Below are 21,814 nucleotides of genomic sequence, written 5' to 3' on the forward strand. Positions count from 1 at the left end.
AAATAAAGCAAGGACTTGAAAGGAATGATCACATTTCTAGCACAGAAACCAAGAAACAAAAAGAATGAATGATCACAAGAATAACAAACTAAAATACATTTCTATTTTGGCTATGAGCTGATAGATACCCTATTAGTATTAGTGTTAGTAGTAGATGACAAACAATCAATCTCATCTCATCACACATGCAATTTAGTTCTCCACATTTCTCCGATGACCTTCTTTGGTGCTGGATCATCTGGCCCTCTGTCTCGTTGGCCTGACGTAAAATATAACCATCCATCCCAATATCCGACTAGCGTCGTTTTCACCCGAAACGGAAGTTTTCCGAGCACCGACCATTTCTGCAACCATTCATTAACAATCCAATCAAGGATCATCTACAAGTAATCAGCAACAAAAGCATTATCACTAAAGGATGTAAAAGCATTCATCAGTCCTCTACCTCAAATTATGGCTGGTTAAGGGAACAAATATTTTAACGACTAGGTTAACAGCTAATATTATGCCATCTACATGATGTTGCATTGTGAGATCCTAGTCTGATGGTTTCACATCTAGGGACCAAGAGATGATTCAAAGCTTCCTTCATTATATGAGTGTGATGACTGATGAGTGTGTTTTAATGTTTGAAACAAAGATGCTATGTATTAAAACCTAAAACTATTTCACAACAATATTCAAAAAGCATTGATGAAAAGAAACGGTACCAGCGTATCAAAATTAAATTGAAGGATTTCTCCGACCAGTATCATCTTTTTGGTCACTGGATGCTTCTCTGTTGTGCCTCCAGCAATAAAAATAGAATGATTGACAATTTTCCAAGCAAACTCTATATGGGAATCAGGCTTTGGCATGGGAGGTAAGACTTTCCATTTCATTTCATCATCTAGCATGTACACATCATCATATACAACCTGTAACAGTCCAGAGATCATAGTCATAAAAACGCCAAAACGCATAGACACCCTAAGTATTGCTTCTTTGACCATGGAGAAACGGCCAAAGCCTGTAAAACACATGCAAATACACAAGTCCATAAAAATCTCTATCTTCTAAAAAATATTCTTATAAGTTTTCAAAATTATGTACAAAAATAAAAAATCAAAAAGAGGTACAAAAGTGCATATGTTTGTACTTGTAAATGATCCATCTTCCTGATCACTCAGCACAGAGCGCTTCTTTCATGGCACAATATCAAAAACCAACAAAATATAGGATTTATCCAAAGCAGCACTCTAACTTGTATCGATTCCTTGGTTTTTTCTGGCAAACAACAGAAAAACAACAATCTGAAGACTTAATTCCACTAACTCCATGTACTCTTGTTTTCAAACCATCCCTATCCATGACCATATCTTTTGTAAGGCCATTATACCTCATATCATGGTTTTCAGAGGGTTGATTTTCTGGTCTCCCTCTATCCCCCTTCACTACGAACTCCTTCCAGTTTCTATCAACTTACTTCATAAGTGCATCTATTGGTCTTATTCTCACATGTCTAAACCATAACAATCACTCCAACCTTATTCTTGTATAGCCACATATCCACCTTAATATGCTTAGTTCAGTTACACTCATATTTTTGACATATTGGTACTAATTACCAAACATTCTAAGCTATACAACAAAAATAATCTTATAGTTGTCCAACAAAACTTTCTTTTTAGCTTTAACGGAATTTTATGAGCACATAAAATACAAAATACATTTTTCAAGTTTAACCACCACGTCTTAATATTAAGAGTAACATCCTCAATAATCTCCCTTTTTTTGAACATTTGATTTAGGAGTAATTTTTATCTTCAAGTTCACTGTGACATTACCGATGCTTATATTTTTACTAGACTTACAATTCATATATTTAGTTTACAAGTAACATACTCCAAGGCATCTCTTGTTAGATATTCACTGCGAGTTCATCCATCACAAGATCAAACATGTAGTGGTTTAGTGTTTATCATTGATGTAATTCAATTTTAATTAGGAAAATTATCTACTTCACAAGTCCAGACACATTTTTGCTTGACGATACACATCCTTAATAACTTGTATGTAAACAACCTGAACTATTTTCTTCTTTAAAACCCTTCACAAGAATTCTTCAGCAACTCTATTATTTGCTTCTTCTGAGCCTTTAAATATCATATGCATATCATTTTGTTTATTTCTGGACTTTCAACAAGGTGCCTCAGTAAGTAGATAGCTTCAGTTGTTGATCCGCTAAGCATAAAACCAAATTAGTTTTCTTATACCTTGGTTCCTCTCCTTAACCCCTGCTAAATCACCACTGTCCAAAGTTTTGCAGTATGTTTGATTAACTTGATCCCTCTATAATTTCAATACTTAAGAGTGTCTCTGTTATTCTTGTAATTGTGCACTAGACTGCTCTTTCTCCATTATTCAAACTTTCTCTTCGATTTAAATATCACATTAAATAATTTTGTTAAACCATAAAATGCTCTCTTTCTCCATGCATTTCCATGCTTTTATTGGTATATTATATGAGTATATTATATGACCCAAGTACTTTGCCATTTTTCATCTTTTTAATATCTTGTTTTACTTCGTTTAGACATATACGTCTATGGGACATAATTTTTATCATCTTCTTGGAGTTATTAAGATGTCCTAACACAACATTTATTTCTTCACATTTATTAAATGAGTGCAAGAAATATTCCTTCCATCTCTCCTTAATTGCCCTCTCATTGCACTTTTTCCATATGAAAATGGTGTTGGAACTTTATCTCATCATTCCCTTGCTAGAGGGCATCCAACGTAAAATTTTGCCAAATTGTTCTTTTGTATAGATTTGTATTGTCAATGTGACTTTAAAAAGTCAATTGACAATATGAATGCCATGCCACCAACCCTAACTTAATTAGGATAAAGTGCAATTAATGATGATGACACACTTGGGTCAAAGTCCCTTGTTTTTTTCTCTCTTTCTTTAACCAACTTATATATATATATATATATATATGCGCGTGTGTGTGGTGGGTGGGTGGGGGGGATAATGCTAACCATTGCCCTAAGTGCATCTTATTTTTGTAACGGCAATGGTTAAGTTATAATAAGTGCGTCTTATTCTCAGATAATGTGCGCTTTTAGTTTCCAAACAATCCTATTGGTTAATAAATATCTCAAAACATGATGCATTTATCATCACTAAAAACAATGTGTAATAAATGCACCTTGTTTGAAATAAGGTGCACTCATTGCAGCTTAGCCATTTCCCCCCCCCCCCCCCCCCCCCCCCCAACACACACACAGAGATATATATCATTCCTACCCCATCTTTTATGTGAAGTAGGTGATACAAATTTTCATATAAGCTTTTTTTAACTTCTCCAAATAATCATCTAAGAAAAGTTGAGTGGAGCTTCTATATTATATATTGGTTTAGTGCCTATATATATCCCCACTTGAGAAGAATGTCCTGCCAGCAAAAGCCAAGGAAAGACAAAATAAATAAATAAAAAAGACTCCAAAAACATGCTTAGGCTAAAAAGCTAAAATATTTATTCAATGGCTAAAATAAATATTCAACAAAACATACCAATCAGATTACCTCATTTCTGCGGGAACACTTGAAAATAGGTGAGCCAGGTTTAGCCATGAAATCACCCTCTTGTCCACCAATAACATACAATCGATCATCTACTACAATACAAGCCCTACAATGAAAGTAAAAATGGTCAATTGTAACAAAACTGATGGTCACTTAATCTATTCAACATGAATAAAATATTTAAGATATTCAGACTTCCTGTCATCTGCACAGAATTAATCATTTGAAATAATGATTGCAAAATAACGTCAGTGTCACAGATATTATGATTTTTAACGCAGAATTGCAATATCAGCAGCTGAAGTTTAAGAAGACCACCTGTAGGTTATATTTAGGTAGAAATGAAATGAGAAACTAACAAAAAGGCATCCCCAATGGACAAAGTTCTCTTCTTTGTAGGAGTTGGGGGAGAGCTGTCTTTATATGCAGCCTCACCCTTGCTTTGCAAAGAGGCTGTTTCCACAACTTGAACCCATGATATTCCAGTTACAAAAAATAAAAATAACCTTACTATAGCTACCAAGGTGTCATGTACCTGGGGGCATACTGTAATAAGCAGAATTTAGTGGTAGTAGGTGCTATAAACCATTGTACACGGTAGTAGTGGCATGTAATACTTAGCGGTTATTCTGGGAGGAATGATGTAGCAAGTGCGGGAAGGAAATAAATTGTGGCCGACTCTACTATTGGAGCTATCTAGAATTTGAATGAAATCTTGATTCTCTCAATTCCCCTCTCAATTCTTCTATCCTTCTTTCTCTTTGTTTCTCTAATTCTCTTTCACCCCCCCACTTCATGAGATTCCTCTCATTCCCACTGTAATCTCTACCACCTAGGAGAGATCAATCTTCAAACATTGCCAGATCCTTGCGAATTTGACAATTTGGTATCAGAGCTTAATTCTAGGACTCGCGAACGAATGAGACGACAATGGCTGAAGGCACGAGGATGAAGAACTTGGAGACTCAAGTGCAGCAATGCGAATCCACGATGGCGGATTTGCTGGCAAGGGTGGACCAATTGGAGTTGGGATTCAATAGGAACTATGAGGTGATCGTCGCCATCGACAGGAAGTTGGATGTGGCGGTAACGCAAATCCAAGAGGAGTTGCAAGGATTTATGGTGATGTTCGCAAGGCAGCATCAGGTAAGCATTCCACCCGATTTTCCCCCTTCAAAGAGAGCAGAGCCGATTCTGCTAGGGCAAGGCAGAATGGATCCAATTCTGCTAGGGAGAGGAAGGAATCAAAGGACCACTGAGACTTCGATGGGAGGAGAAGATCAGGGGGAGCCAAGGGAGGTTGGGTGGGAATGGCAGCATGAGGCGCCGATAGGCCACGATCCACATGGTTTACCCATGTCGCAATTGGATATTCTCTTGTTCAATGGGGCAAACCCCCGCTGGTGGGTTAGGAGATGTGAAAGGGTGTTCGAGTGGTATGGAGTGGCCGAGAGGCAAAAGGTGGCAATACCAACATCGTACCTTAACGATGTAGGGGAAGCTTGTTACCAAGGGTGGTCCAAGGTCTAGGAGTTCTGCAAATAGGAAGATTTTGTAGAAGAATTCTGTGAAAGGTTCAAGGATCGGGGGCTATCAGATGCGGTTGAGGAATTTAACAAAATTAAGCAGGCAGGGACAGTGATGGAGTACCAACTAAGATTTGAGGAGTTGAAGGTCTTGATGCTCAACCACAACCCATTCTTAACATTGTTTCAAGCTTTATAAGCGGCTTGAACGAGGAATTGAGACCCCTGGTGAAGGTGCTAAGACCCCAGACCCTCAAGCATGCTACTGACAGTGCTAAGCTGCATGAGATAGCGATTGAAACACTGATGAAGAAGCAGAAGGCGATGACTAAGAGTGTTGCCCCAGGGAATTTACTACCAGGAAGGAGTTATACCAAGGAGTGGGGACGAGGATCCCCGGGTATGAAGAATTTGGTGTTACTGGCCCCCAATCCCCAAAGTGGGAAGACCGTGGAACATATGAGGGGGGCGGGCCTCTGTTTCAAGTGTGGAGACAAGTATTATGTGGGCCATCAATGCAAGAAACAACTTCTGTTGTTAGAAGGGGAAGAAGGAGATTTGATGGAAGAGGGGGAAGCATCGCACATGCAAGAAGAAGAAGAGGAAGACAATGGTGAGATCTACACGCCCTAAAGGGACTCACCAACAGCAAGATAATTAAGATGGAAGGGTAGGTTGAGGAGAGTAAGCTAATGATCTTGATTGACAGTGGGAGTACCCACAGTTTTTTGGATAAGGGTATGGCTCGAAGGTTGAAATGCCCCTTAATTCCCACTCAGCCATTGACAGTGATGGTGGCCAATGTGAATAAGGTGATGAGTAGGTCTGCCTATGCAGGGTTCTGCTAGGAGATGCAAGGAGAGGATTCGAGGCCGATTTGAGGCTACTAAAATTAGGGGGATGTGATGTAGTATTGGGGATTGATTGGATGAAAAACGTTAGCCCAATTTGCTTTGACTTTAACAAAATGGAGGTGGCCTTCGAGAAAAAGGGAAGAAAGATGACACTAACAGGCAGCAAGGAATTAGGTATATGCAAGATGATTACGGGCAAGAGGTTACAGAAGCTATTCAAGCACAAGATGAGTCAAGTGGCTCAATTGTTCTCTGTGCAAGCCATTGAGGGCAGGGAGGAGAAGCTGGACACAGAGGGGGAGTTCATGTTAACCATCAGAAGTTCCCCACAATCCCACACTAAAGTACATCATTATGATCTATTTAATATGCTCCTAGTTGAATTTGAGAATTTATTTGTAGAGCCTCATTCCCTACCCCCAACCCAAGCCATTGATCACACCATCAACCTTAAGCCCCACACAAAACCTATTAACATTCGTGCCTACCACTACCCTCCTAACCAGAAAACAGAGATTGAAAAATTGGTTAAGGAGATGCTCCACAAGTCCCTCATAAGGCCCAGCCATAGCCCTTTTGCATCCCTAGTGCTGTAGGTCAAAAAAAAAAAAAATGGTTCTTGGCGATTTTGTATTGATTACCGCTAGTTAAACGACATAACCATCAAGAACAAATTCCCCATCCCACTCATTTATGACTTGTTAAACGAACTGAAACATGCTACTATTTTTTTTAAGCTAGACCTAAGATTCGGATACCACCAGATCCGGATGAACCCCATTGACATCCCCAAAACCACATTTAGAACTCACCATGGCCACTATGAATTCCTTGTCATGCCCTTTGGCTTAACTAATGCCCTGACCACCTTTCAATCTCTAATGAACCAGATTTTTTAGCCATACCTCAAGAGATTTTATTTTTGTATTCTTTGATGATATTCTGATACACAGCCCAACCTTTGACCTTTACCTAAAACATTTAAGAATTACATTTGAAATTCTTAAGCTCAACATGATTTATATTAAGCCAAGTGGAATATTTGGAGTATATCATATTGGGCCAAGGAGTGAGTACAGACCCCAAAAAAGTGGTTGCCATGACCAACTGGCCGAGACCAACAACTGTTAAGGCCCTAAGAGGTTTTTTGGGGCTGATCGATTATTATAAGAGATTTGTAAAGGGGTATGGGGGCATAAGTAGGCCACTCACGGATCTGTTGAAGAAAGACAACTTTGGAGGGATTGAAAGACTGAGGCAACCTTTGAGTCATTGAAGAGGGCCATGAGTGAAACTCCAGTGCTCGGCTTGCTAGACTTTGGCAAGACAGTTGTGGCGGAGACAGATGCTAGAGGAATGGGTATAGGTGTGGTCCTCATGCAAGAAGGCAGACCATTAGCATTTATAAGTCAGGCCTTAGCCTCAAAACATACGAGCCTCAGTGTGTATGAAAAGGAGTTGTTAGCAGTCATTTTTGCAATGGATAAATGGAGACATTACCTTGAGGGGAACAAGTTTATCATAAAGACTGATCATGAGAGTTTAAAGTTTCTACTACAACGAAAACTTCACACCCATTTGCAGAAAAAGGGGATAACTAAATTGATGGGCCTATACTATGCAATCCAATATAAGAAGGGGAAGGAAAACATTGCTGCAAATGCTTTGTCTAAATGCCATGAAGAGGGAACAACTACTGCCATCTCAGCTTTAGTTCCAGAGTGGTGTCAGGAGGTGGCCAATAGTTATGAGGGGGACGAGCAAGCCAAGGATCTCTTGGAGCAACTGATAATTGCTCCTGCATGTAAGGTGGGTTATACACTGGCAAATGGGTGTCACATAATCGAGGACGGCCCAGGCCAATTTTGCTACGGATGTATTTACTTCTGCTGTTTCTCTTTATTGTTTAATTGTAATTCTCTTTTCCAACTGTTAGTTAGTTAGAAGGAATGTCCAGGTGTAAAGGTGGCTAAGATAGGACAAAATAATTTGTTATGGGGGTTATGATTTGTTGTGGCAGCACCCTAGAACAAGCTATATAAGCTCAAACTTTCCCTGTAAGAGATTATCGATTATCAAGAAAGAATTCAATCCTACTCTCTCAACTTCTCTCACACTCTCTTTCTCTTGTTCTCTTCCAATCTCTCCCTTTCCTCCCACAGTTCTTCAACTATCTCTTCCAATACACATTGAATTAGAAGGATTATTATTGTCACATTCCATAACTGTGACATTTGGTATCAGAGCGTTGATCCTAGCAGTGGAGTAACAACGCGAGAGAGATGGCCGAAGGGACTCGCATGAAGAATATGGAGTCACAACTCCAGCAAGTCACTTTGACCATGAGAGAGTTCCAGCATCGCGTGGATCGTTTGGACCAGAGATCTGAGAAGAATTACGAGGCGATCGGGGGACTAGAGCGTAGGCTCGAAGGTGGTTTGAATCAGATGAGGGAAGATATTAACCAGATGAGAGAGGAGATGGGGAATCAGCTTCAGCGGTTTATGCTAATGTTCACCCAACAAAACCAAGTAAGAATAGCCCTTGACTTCCCTCCTAAAACTAGAACACTTCCCTCCTAAAACTAGAACAGAACCTATTTTACATAATGAAATGATGAACTGGGGCATAGTTCTGAAAGGCGCGAGGCGCAGCGAGGCGCAAAGGGTCCTGGAGCCTGAGGCGCGAGGCGCACGAGGCGAGGCGCGCCTTTGCGAAGCGAGGCGCACCTTTTAGAAAAAAAACTAAAAATCTTGTAAAATCATAAAAAACTATCAAATTATCAATAATAACACATGCATATCATTAATGTTTCATTATCTTCAAATTCTAAACTAACAACATCAAAGTTAATTCATTCATCATACAATTTCTAAACTAGAAACATCATCAAAGTTCAAACTTAAAGTCTCAAACTCAAACAAGTACCAACCATCGTGCAAAGTTCTAAACAAACATATAAACACTACAAGTCCACAATCAATAAAGAAGTTTTAATCATCATCATCATCATACCCTTCACCAAATTGAAAATCATCATCTTACGGTGCCATATTTTGCTCATCCCTGATTCCCTGTTATTTTTCTTCTTTTGCATGTACTCTCCAATCTCTTGTTTTATTGATGGAGGACATTTTGGAATAGCTTTAGTATTCTCCACAATCAATAAACACTACAAGTCCACAATCAAGAAAATGCTTTCATTTTGAAAAATGCTATTTTTCTAGGTCTGGAAGATTAGCGCATTTTTTCTAAGTCTGGAAGATTAGGGCATTATAAGGAGACATATAAGAAAATGTTTTCATTTTGAAAAACTAACTCCCGGTATTTTGATAGTTAATATTCATTGTTGTTAAAATGATTTTTAATGAATTTTTCAAGAAATAGTAGGTATGTATTTTGGGGGTGGTAAAATCGCTAAATCCTGAATTTGTACTAAAATCAAAATTCTATTTTCTTATTGTTATGGATTTTGATTTTTTAGATATTTTTATTGAATCCAAATGGGGGGTACTTTCTTATTTACATTTATGTATTAAAGTAAATGGAAGGTAAAATATAAATAAAAGAAAATGTGGACATTTACTTAAACTAAAGAAATGTAAATAAGTAGTGATGTATACATGCTGAAACTGAGAAGAGGGGATGCTGGAGAGGAGAGAAAAAAGTGATGCAGGCAGGATGCAGGCGCAATTTTCATGAGGCGCGCCTAGGCGCGCCTCAGCGCCTCACCTTGCAAGGCGCGCGCCTTGCAGAAACCGCCTCGCCTCAGCCCAGGCGAGGCGCCAAACTGGCGCCTTAAGGCGCCTTGCGCCTAGGCGCGCGCCTAGGCGCGCCTTTAATAACTATGAACCGGGGAAATGGTGCTTCGGAGATTGAGGTTGAGCAAGACGATGAGGTCGAAACGGAAACAAGGAGGGGAGGGGAGGACAGGTTTACTCCACCTCAACCAAGATTTCCCATGCCACAAATGGAGATTCCGGTATTCGAGGGAGCTAATCCCAGGTGGTGGATTAGGAAGTGTGAGCAGTTGTTCGAATGGTATAATGTGCTAGCAGAAAGAAGGGTGGCCTTAGCTGCCGCCTACTTTGATGATATGGTAGATGCATGGTTCCAAGGGTGGACCCAAACTAGGGAGAATTATACTTGGAGGGAATTCTCAGAAAAGCTATGTGAAAGGTTCGGGGAAAAGACCATGTCAGACACTATAGAGGAATTCAATAAGTTAAGGCAAGCTGGGAATGTTGGGTCTTACTTGAGATGTTTTGAGGAGTTAAGGTCGTTAATGAGAACAATGACCCCCACTTGTCGGAAGCCTACTTTGCTTCTAGCTTCCTCAGCGGCCTCAATGAGGATTTGCGGCTGATGGTAAAAATGATAAGACCTCGGGCAGTAGAACAAGCAGCAGAGAGTGCCAAGTTGCAAGAGTTGGTGGTTGAAGCTCTTATGAAAAAATATAAACAACAACAGAAAGTGACGTCCGAGGGAAATTGGCAGCAAAGGGACTTATAGAGACCAAGGAAATATAGGGGGAGAAATGTTGGTGGTCCCTATCAAGGGGGACGATTTGAGGAGCCTATGAGGCAACCGGGCGCATGTTACAAGTGCAGTGATAGGTATTATCCTGGGCACCAATGCAAACGCCAACTGTCGCTATTGGAAGGAGATAGAGATGGGGGACTGGAGGTGGAAGAAGGAGAAGAAGTAGAAGATCTCAGGGAAATTAAAGGGGGCATGATGGAGAAATATCCCTCCATGCCCTCAAGGGAATCACTAACAACAAGATAACTAAGGTTGAAGGGAAGGTGAAGGAGGGCAATTTGTCAATTTTGATTAACAGTGGAAGCACACATAGTTTCCTAGATGATAGCATCGCTAGGAAGCTAAAGTGCCAACTCACTGGAACACCGCCCCTGAGTGTGGTCGTTGCTATTGGAAATCGAGTGTTGAGCAACTCGGCCTGCCTAGGATTCATATGGGAAATGTAGGAAGAAAAATTCGAGGCAGACCTCAGGTTGTTGCAGCTAGGAGGGTGTGATGTGGTGTTAGGAGTGGATTGGATGAAAGGGGTGAGCCCCATAAGCTTTGATTTCAACCGTATGGAAGTCTCCTTTGAAAAAGAAGGGAGAAGAATAACTCTTACAAGTGGGCAAGAGGTTGCTACCTGCAAGATGATTACGGGTAAGAGGCTGCAAAGGGTCCTCAAGAGCAAATGGAGCCAGTTCACACAGTTGTTTTCCATTGTGGAAGTGGAGGAGAGTCCTAAGGGGGAAGGGCTTAGGGAGCTACAACTCACTGTCAGCCACCAGCAAAAAGGTGCCGACCAAGTATGCACAATACCTTTTATTGATGAATTGTTGGCAGAATTTAAGGACCTCTTTGTGGAACCAAAGACCCTTCCTCCTAACCGAACTTTGGACCATGCCATTAACCTAAAACCAAATGTGGAGCCAGTCAATGTCAAGTCATATCATTATGCCCCAGTTCAAAAAACTGAAATCAAAAGGATGGTAAAAGAAATGATGAACCAATCCTTCATTAGACCAAGCCAAAGACCATTTGCTTCCCTCGTCCTGTTGGTAAAAAAAAAAAAGGCTCTTGGCGCTTTTGTGTAGATTATTGCCAACTTAACTCTCTAACCATCAAAGATAAATTTCCCATACCCCTTGTTGAAGATCTTATGGATGAGCTACACCAAGCCAAATTCTTTTCCAAGCTGGATTTGCGCTCGAGCTATCACCAAATAAGGATGAAGCCCGAGAATATCCACAAAACGGCCTTCCGAACTCACCATGGCCATTTTGAGTTCTTGGTTATGCCCTCTAGGCTCACCAATGCCCCAACCACTTTCCAATCTCTAATGAACTGGATATTTGAACCCTATCTAAGAAAATTCATCCTTGTGTTCTTTGATGACATCCTTGTATATAGCCCCACCTTGGACCAACACTTTATCCACCTAAGAACCACTTTTGAGGTCCTTAGAAGAAACCAACTATTCATCAACAAATCTAAGTGTGCATTCGGCCAGGACCAAGTAGAATACTTGGGACACTTAATTTCGAAAAAGGGGATCAATACCGACCCAAGAAAGGTGGAAGCTATGCTTAGTTGGCCAAACCCCACTACAATAAGAGCTCTTAGGGGATTTTTAGGGCTCACTGGTTACTACCGCAGGTTTGTTAAAGGATATGGGGTCATGAGCAAACCACTTACAAACTTATTAAAAAAGGAAAACTTCCAGTGGGGGTTGGAGGCAGACTCTGCTTTCAAGGAATTGAAGATGGCAATGAGCAAGGTACCCACATTAGGGTTGTCGGACTTCAACAAGTCTTTTGTGCTTGAGACAGATGCTTGTGGGGTTGGGATTGGGGCAGTTTTGATGCAAGATGGCAGGCCATTGGCTTTTCTAAGCCAAGCCCTCAGTCCTAAACACCTCAGACTGAGTATCTATGAGAATGAATTCTTGGTTGTCCTAATGGCTGTGGAAAAATGGCGCCATTATTTGGAGGCGAGAAGGTTTATAATCAAAATGGATGATAAGTCTTTGAAGTTCTTGCTCCAACAAAAGCTTCAAACTCAACTCCAAAAGAAAGAGATGGCCAAGCTGATGGGGTTGGATTACTCCATTCAATATAAGAAAGGAAATGAGAACTTAGCAGCAGATGCCTTATCTAGATGCCAAGAGGAAGCAAGTGCAATCGCTTTGACTGTTGTAATCCCTGAATGGTGTAAGGAGGTGGTGGACAGCTATGAGGGAGATGACCATATTAAAAGCCTGCTGGAAAAACTGGCTCTGGGAAACAGGGAGGCAAAAGGATATACGATGGTGGACAGTAATAGGCCACAAGGAAGAGCTCAAGAGGAAAATTCTACAGTCCCTTCATGAGTCCCCTTTAGGGGGACATTCAGCCATCCAAAATACCTACTTGAGGGTGCGACAGCTATTCCACTAGCCTGGGCTTAGGGTGACAATCAAGAATTTTGTTTTGGTGTGTGATACATGTAAGAGGTGCAAACATGAGAATGTGGCGTACCCAAGGTTGCTGCAACCCCTACCCATCCCAGAATAGTCATGGACAAGTGTGTCCATGGATTTCATTGAAGAGCTGCCAAGATCCGAAGGCAAAGATTGTGTAATGGTGGTTGTAGACAGGCTGACTAAGTTTGCACACTTTGTGGGGTTAGCGCACCCCTACACAGCCCAAGAAGTGGCTAGGGCATTCATTGACCGAATAGTAGCGATGCATGGGGTTCCTAAGTCTATCATATCAAACCGGGATAAGATCTTTACCAGTCACTTTTGGAGGGAGTTGATGAAGAACATGGGCACGAAACTCAACCTTTCAATTGCCTATCATCCCCAATCAGATGGGCAGACAGAAAGGGTGAACCAAAGTCTCGAAACCTGCCTTCGATATGCATGTGTTTGTCGCAACCCAAGAGTTGGCATAGGTGGTTAGCTCTAGCACAGCTGCACAGTGGTGGTATAATTCCAGCCACCATGCATCTAAAAAGATGTCCCCCTTTGAAGCTGTATTTGAGTTTAAACCTTCTATCTTACCAGCCATAGAAGAATGTACCTCAGTTGCAGCAGTTGAGGAGTATTTCCAGCAAATGAGAGGAGTGTTATAGCAACTCAAGCAGGAGTTGGCATCAGCCCAAAACCGGATGAAACAGCAGGCCGATAGGAGCAATGATCGAGAATTTGAAGTGGGAGAAAATGTTTACCTACGGCTGAGATACCCTCATCTTAAGTCCATTTCCCAAGGACCAGTCTCTAAACTAAGCCCTAAATACTTCGACCATTTTCCCATAACGGCCAAGGTAGGCAAGGTGGCTTACCGTTTGCAACTTCCCAAAGAATCCAAAATCCATCCGGTCTTTCATGTTTTCTTACTAAAGAAGACAACTGGACAGGAATGAGTGAACCCGAGGTTACCCGTGTTACCCAGGGAGAAGGAAGTCACGAAGGAGCCAAAGACTATATTGGACAAAAGAGTCATCTACCACCAAGGGGCCCTTCTTATTCAAGTGCTGATCAAATGGCAAGGAGGATCTGCGGGGGAGGACACCTGGGAATACCTTCCCCAGCTACTACAACAATTCCCTAGGACAGCCAGCCTCTTAAACATTTCTTGAGGACAAGAAATTGCTAAAGGGAGGGGTATTGTCACAGAATCGAGGCCGGCCCAGGCCAATTTTGCTGCGGATGTATTTACTTTCGCTATTTCTCTTTATTATTTAATTATAATTCTCTTTTCTAACTGTTAGTTAGTTAGAAGGAATGTCCAGGTATAAAGATGGCTAGGATAGGACAAAATAGTTTGTTATGGGGGTTATGATCTGCTGTGGCAGCGCCCTAGAACAAGCTATATAAGCTCAGACTTTCCCTGTAAGAGATTATCGATTATCAAGAAAGAATTCAATCTTACTCTCTCAACTTCTCTCACACTCTCTTTCTCTTCCAATCTCTCCCTTTCCTCCCACAGTTCTTCAACTATCTATTCCAATACACATTGAATTAGAAGGATTATTATTGTCACATTCCATAACTGTGACAATGGGGTGATAAGATTCAAAGGTAGGCTGGTGGTAGGAAACAGCACAGAACTGAAGAATAAGATACTACAAGCCCTACATGAATCCCCTCTTGAAGACCATTCAGGGGTTCAAAATAATTATCACAAGGTGAAGCAATTATTTTGCTGGCCTAAGTTGAAAGATGAGGCGATGAAGTTTGTCCTTGCTGGTGACGTGTGTAAGAGGTGCAAATATGAAACGGTGGCCTACCCAAGGCTTTTACAACCGCTGAATATTCTCGGACAAGCATGGGAGAGTGTTTCCATGGACTTCATTGAGGGGCTTCCGAAGTCAGATGGGAGGGACTGCATATTTGTGGTAATGGACAGATTCTCCAAATTTGCTTACTTTATGGGCCTCACTCATCCTTACACAACACAAGAGGTAGCTTGGGTCTTCTTAGACCAGGTGGTAAAAGTGCATGGGGTGTCGCAGACTATAATTTCAAACCAAAACAAAGTTTTCACTAGCCTCTTATGACAGTCACTAATGAAGTCTCTGGGAGCTAAGCTGAGCCTCTCTTCTGCCTATCATCCCCAAACTGATGGACAGGCCAAGAGAGTCAACCAATGCCTCAAAACCTACATCAGGTGCTTGTGTTTTGCACACCCCAAGAGCTGGCACAAGCGGATTTTAGTAGCACAGTGATGGTATAATTCCACCTACCACAGTGCCATTAAAATGCCACCCTTCGAGACCCTCTTTAGCTACCAACCCCCCTATTGCCAGCTCTACCTGGCCCCACCAGTGTGGCTGCGGTGGATGAACACCTGCAACAGAGGCAGTAGGTCCTTCAGCAACTGAAGAAGGACTTAACCATGGCTCGAAATAAGATGAAACAAATGGCGGACAAGGGAAAGAGTGAGAGAACATTCAGTGTGGGAAAGGCAGTCTATCTGAAGCTGAAGGGACCCCATCTCAGATCCTTAGCTCCTGACCCTATCTCTAAGTTGAGTCCCAGGTATTTCGGCCACTTTCCCGTTGTGGCTAAAATGGGAAATGTAGCTTACAAATTGCAGCTATCGGAGGGAACTCAAATCCACCCGGTGTTTCATGTATCATTGTTAAATGAAGTCTTTAGGGAAGCAACCGGTTAGTGCCTAGTTGCCCCAGGGACCCCTAGACTCTGAATTGCCTCCAGAACCAGCTATTGTTGTAGATCCCAGAGTCATCCATCAACATGGGGCCCCAATCATGCAGGTGCTGGTGCAGTGGTCCAACATGCCTCCAAACAACAGCACTTGGAAGTACCTCCTGGACTTACTTAAGCAGTTCCTCAAAGCTGCTAGTTTCCTAACCATTTCTTGAGGACAAGAAATATCTCAAGGGGAGGGTATTTGTCATGTACCGGGGGGGCATACTGTAATAAACAGAATTTAGTGGTAGTAGATGCTATAAACCATTGTACACGGGTAGTAGTGGCGTGTAATACTTAGGCGGTTATTCTGGCGAGAATGATGTAGCAAGTGCGGGAAGGCTATAAATTGTGGCCGACCCTACTATTGGAGCTATCTAGAATTTGAATGAAATCTTGATTCTCTCTCAATTCCCCTCTCAATTCTTTTATCCTTCTCTATTTCTCTGTTTCTCTAATTCTCTTTCCCCCCCTACTTCACGAGATTCCTCTCGTTCCCACTATGATCTCTACCACCCGAGAGAGATCAATCTTCAAACGTTGCCAGATCCTTGCGAATCTGACACAAGGCTTGCCCTCAAGATGAGAAACTAACTGGAGAAGAAAAAAGACCTTGAAATGGGAAATTAAAGCATCAAAAGTCTTCAAGGATTTTGGGACACAAACAGCCCATTTGCAGACTACAAAAGAAAATAAATCAGCAATGGTTGAGATGAACATGAAAGAAATCTAGACTTTAGATATTTTGGATAAACTCATCAAAATCTTAATCTTCTCACTAGAAGTGAAAAAGTCAACAAAATACCTACGAAATAATGAAATAAAATCAAAATAATGTCCACCTATCAAGAAAATTTGTACAAGAAGTACTTTAGGGAAAATGTAGCATTAAAAGCAAATGGTGATAGAAAACGAAGTGCTGAAAAGTTAGACAGATAAAAATGGTTTGCATCATCATTAAAGATGGTAAAAATGAAAAGGTTAAGCATATCATAATAGAAAGAATGTTAATTTGCCAATAAGGCAACCAGCTGAAAGAACTTCGTAATTTATTGATAGCAAATTAGTCCCATGAGAAGACTGCAAATGTACCTATGAGGTCCACCACGGGGGATGGGTATTTCATTACGCCAATCCTTTTCTAAAGCTTTGCCATCCTTCACTGCAAGACTCCAATGCTCTAACGCTGGTGTATGTCGATTCTCTTTGCTGCCACCCATCACATGAAGTCTACCTTTCCAAAGTTGGGTAGCTGGTGCATACCTGAAATTACCAAGTTAACATGCTTTGTTCAGGTAGTTACAAAATTAAATTATATAATAAGGTTGTAAAACAATTTTATCATATGTCCATGCTCATCCAATGGTCTTTTTCTTTTTGAGGTAACTGAAAGAATCAAGTTTCGTCCAAACCCACCAATGCCAGGGCAAGTTGGATATGTATATAGTAAAGGAAGAATAAAAAGAAGAGTATTAGTTATTGTTTCTTGTTTGTGGCCTTTGGCCATTCATCTAGCAAAAAAGAAGAAGAACAATATTAAAATGTCATCCAGATGCAAAGACAATCATCAAAAGGAAGTAATAGAGGGTAGAAATCATACCAGGGCTTTGTGTGCTAAAGCAATGAGCTAGCATCTATGGTAAACTCGTCAAAATGCCATTTGATAGAAACAAAAACAACTCATTTCCAATGCATCTCCTCAGAAAAAAAAAAAAAAAAAAAATCTACTGTTTCTTGGGTTAAAGTCATAGAAGAAACATAAGCAACATGATAAAAGAGGTGAAAGTCTCATTAAACACCACAGCCAAACCCCTAATCCTACTATATGGGGTTAAGAATATGGATTATAGCTTGCCAATCATGAAAAAGAAAAAGAAACACAGCAAAAACAAAGGAAAGTATATGCACGTGTGTGTGTGGGTGGGTGTGTGAGGGAGAGAGAGAGTAATGGGTATTATGCATTTGTTGATAAAACAACAGCAACAATCACAAGCCTTATTTCCACTAGGTAGGGTCAGGTAGAATTAGAGAACATTAATGTAAATTTGCAAATGTATGGGTAAATACTCAGAAGTAAGAACATGACTGCAATCAATTAGTTGATATCTGAAGTAGTTGTAAAAAGAAGTATAGAGAAAAAGCAAGAGCTCGAACAAGTTATATTAGTAGTATGGGAATTTCGTAGACAAGTAATGGACACAGGAATAAAAGGTATCAAAGACAGAGCAGAGAGATTAGAAAGAAGGCAAAGGTTCAAATACCAGAACCAGATTACCATATGATTGTAAATTATCATGTATTCATCTCCTAAGGTGGAAACCCCTGATATATAGAGCATAGTAACATAATTTATCCAGAAGATGAAGTCAGGGATAATCCTACTTGAACTGGTTTGCACTATTTGTAGATATGCTTTATCCTGTAAAATCCATTGCTCTCACATCATTGAAACAAGAAACTCTCTCCTAAGTCAAGCTGCCCTTTACCAAACCCTTCATTCAGCTGATGTGACATGGAAAACTTCTGTGTAAAGCTTCTGAGTCACGTAAATCCAGAATCCCAATTATCCTACTGTGCATGGGCACTGTTTTGCCTCCAAGAATTGTTTGTATCCCACATTGATATCTCAATCTAAATTGTTTGGCTAGCAAACGTATCAGGACATTGGCCATTGGCCAGGTGTATTAATGCCCACAATCTGGCTCAGTGTCAACAAAATATGTGCTTATCACTTGGTGACCTGGACGCAAGCCTAATTCATGGATTACACATCAGTTGTCCTAAGTATGCCAAATGGGTTGTGTCTGCATTTAGAACATGAGCCACATCACCTTAAAATTCCTGATAATCTTGTTCCAAGGTGTTACTTCGGGAGCCAAAAATGGGTCCAAATCTGTGGCACACACATTCACTGTCCTAAACATACCACACGGTTCAGACATATCTAGGCAATCAGGTGGCTACAGAAGGATATGATATTCATTTGCTTAAAATAAGTATGACCTAAAACTCAAAAGTATGTTTCACTTCCCAGGAATGAAACAAAAGGTCAACAGTGTCATGGGATAGGAATGAGCAAATGTGAGTTTGCACTTGAATAATCATCAAACAGATTACATCACCAAACAATATAATTCCTGTGTAGTTGACAAGACATACCTAGGTACAGGCAAGGGAGGAAGATCTCGCCATTGCTTTGTTTCAGTGTCCAGCACAAAGTTACGAGCAGTAGGCCCTCTACATTGTGGGCCATATTGTCCAGAGACCACATAAATATATCTCCCGTCAGTTACCATCCCCAGATGTGAATGTGCCATTTCTTTTGGCATATCAAACCTTCCTCCCCATGAATTGTCCGTAAAATTATATATATCAACATGAGAGTGTACCTAAGTAGACACAAGAAGAATGAGAAATTATTAATAACATGAAATTAACATGGCTTGCCAGCTCCAATCAGTTAGGGCCATAGCTCCATTGATTTGGTCAATGATTCCAATCAGGGCATGCATAGTGTTGCCTTTCAAGTTCTTCTACTTCCATTACTGACCCAGATAATTTACACGAGGTTGCATTGGGCACAAAGATGAAGCAAAATCATCCAAAATTTGTAGCAGTCAAATGGGAGACCCATTCTATGAACAGAATGACATTATAAAGCACCAAAACGAGTACAGTTAACTACCGTGTCCTATCTTACTTGAAATGACCAACTAACAAATATGTCTTTTTATACCCACTAAATTGTAAACAAGTCGCAAAACAAATAAATTTAGAAAGGAGCACTAGGCACAAAAGAAAGAAGATGGGGAGAAGAGTCTAACAAGGTCAATGGTTCCATATCCAGCAAAGACATAGAGAAGATTGTTAATCTGTATAGCTGCGCCGTCAAGGCGAGGCACAGGAGCGGTTGCCATCTTCTCCCATTCTAATTGAGGGGCAGGCAAATCAGCAAAAGTTGCGGACAACACTCTCTCAGGTACGTCATTCTTCTTAGTCGTCCCTCCCTGTCATTACAATTATTTTGCCATTCATTAGATCTCTCTCTCTCTCTCTCTCTCTCTCTCTCTCTCTCTCAAATCAAACCCTCGTGTAAATCATCAACGTCTGCAGTAACAGACACTTAGATTGGGAGAAAATCATCACTGCAAAATCCAAGCGGGGGAAAGAGAAGACAATGAATGGGAGTCGTACCTTGGAATGGGAGGAAATCTGAGGTAGGATTAGTTCGTCAGGTTTAGGAAGATCCCAATTAGATGGTGGCGATGAAAGAGAGAAGAGAAGTGATGAAGATAAAGACGAGGAAGAAGAGGAGGAGGAGGAGGAGGCCCAGAATAGATCGGCGATCAAAGCAGCTCCTAGAAGGCCAATGCAAATTAGCACCAATTTGGGAGATTTGTGGTGGTTTTTTGCCGCCGTAGGCCTTCCCATAATCCGCTTGTCAGATCCGAATCAATCACAAGATCATGCCTCTTCTGTGCCTTGCGATTCTCTACTCTATCTGCATACATTAGAGAGAGAGAGAGAGAGAGAGAGGCAAGCACCGAGAAGAAGAAGAAGAAGAATGAATGAATGAATCGGACCCAGGCCCAGTACCCAACTTTACCCCGACAGTTCTATGTCTACCTCTGCTTCTCGGGCCGCGAAGCCCATTTGTTATTATTTTCCTGTCTGCTATATATATATATATATATATATATTGGTTAGATTTTTTGTTGGACCATGGTATAAATATTCCATGAGTTACGTAATACATTATAAATGATAAAAATATCTCTTGCGTCTCATCATCTTAGGTGAAGAGTATTTTAGTCATATACCTCACCACTTTACGTCGACTCACTTTATCACCTTATGTGAAGGGATATTTTGAACATTTTAATTATATTATGAAATTGATAGTGTAATTCATGAAATATCAATCATTTTCTTTTTTTGCTTTGTACATGAAATGAATGGAAAGTGCTAGGGGTGTCAAAAAATATCCAAAAATCGGTAAACCAAATCAAACCATGCCTTTTGGATTGATTCTATGGTTCAACGGTTAGGTTCTGGTTCTAAAAAATTAAGAACCGATATATTTGATTTGGTTACTGGTTTTTCTTTTTAAACCATGATTCGAATCAAACCGAAACCGATATTATACTTATATATATATTATTATAATTTTTTTGGTATATATGTACATACGCATAAATATATTATTACTTGCAATTTTAATCTGCTAGTTTTTGTTTATTTCTTCTTTTTTTTTGTTGGTTATTATTATTCATGAACTCTTTTATTTCTAGACTTTTATGCGTTATTACTATACTAAATGGTCGATGCAATCTAATTTGATGAGATAGTTTATGAATTATGTTGTTCTACTTTTACTTTAAGCTTTGAAGAATTAATGAACTTATGGATTTATTTTAATTAACAAATTTATTTGTAATTTCATATTTTGTGAAAATATTTAGAAGCTAAATGTTAATTAGATATAATCGAAACCGGTCCGATGCGACGGATTGGTCATAGTTTGGTTTTATATATGTAATGGTTCACTTACGATTCTTATTTTTTCGAAACCGTTAAAAATATTTCGATTACTGAATTCTTATAGAACCAAATCAATCCGAACCGTTGATAAAGAGTGTTCCTTGTGATTTAAGATTAAAGAAATAACTTATGAACTGGATATGAATGAGATATCGTCACAAATGAAAAAGAAATATAAAACTTGAACACCTCAATGTGTTACTATTATTAAATGAGATATCGATCTCGTAACTTGTACTTTTTTTAAAAAATAGAGAATTCAAAAGTTTAAATTAAAATTTACATTTTTTAAAATAATCTAAACAAATTATTTAAATTCCAGCCAACAGTAATAAATAATAATAATGGGAAAATATGCCGCAGGCACTAAGAAATGAAGACATGGGATGGGGGACTCTCTCTCTCTCTCTCTGTATTTAAAATAATAAAAGGCCAAGTTCATATTTTTGTATTTGTTTACAGTTTTTTTGAATTATTTAAATTTTTTATTATTCTAATTATATCTATGTATTTATATTTTTGAGTCAATTTAATTATTATATTTTAATATTTTTTTCATACAACAACCTAAGATCATGTTTTCTTTATTGTTTTCAATCTG

General features: G+C 39.9%; 1 protein-coding gene across 2 annotated transcripts; it reads right to left on the reverse strand.

Moving 5' to 3' along the window:
- Window positions 1-12: 12 nt before the first annotated feature.
- Window positions 13-20,246, reverse strand: LOC127795082 (kelch repeat-containing protein At3g27220). Of its 2 annotated transcripts, none has more exons than XM_052326533.1 (7): window positions 19,867-20,246; window positions 19,497-19,679; window positions 18,832-19,061; window positions 16,765-16,935; window positions 3,575-3,680; window positions 711-917; window positions 13-380 (listed from the first exon to the last, which is right to left on the reverse strand). In XM_052326533.1, the coding sequence occupies exons 1-7, from the start codon at window positions 20,101-20,103 to the stop codon at window positions 180-182; spliced, it is 1,335 nt and encodes a 444-aa protein (XP_052182493.1). In that variant the 5' UTR covers window positions 20,104-20,246; the 3' UTR covers window positions 13-179. The 2 variants fall into 2 exon arrangements, with proteins under 2 accessions (XP_052182493.1, XP_052182494.1); XM_052326534.1 differs by having other exon boundaries at window positions 13-344; window positions 19,867-20,244.
- Between the last annotated feature and the right edge of the window lie 1,568 nt (window positions 20,247-21,814).

Source organism: Diospyros lotus, chromosome 2, assembly GCF_014633365.1.
Source record: "Diospyros lotus cultivar Yz01 chromosome 2, ASM1463336v1, whole genome shotgun sequence".
In the NCBI taxonomy this organism is placed as follows: domain Eukaryota; kingdom Viridiplantae; phylum Streptophyta; class Magnoliopsida; order Ericales; family Ebenaceae; genus Diospyros; species Diospyros lotus.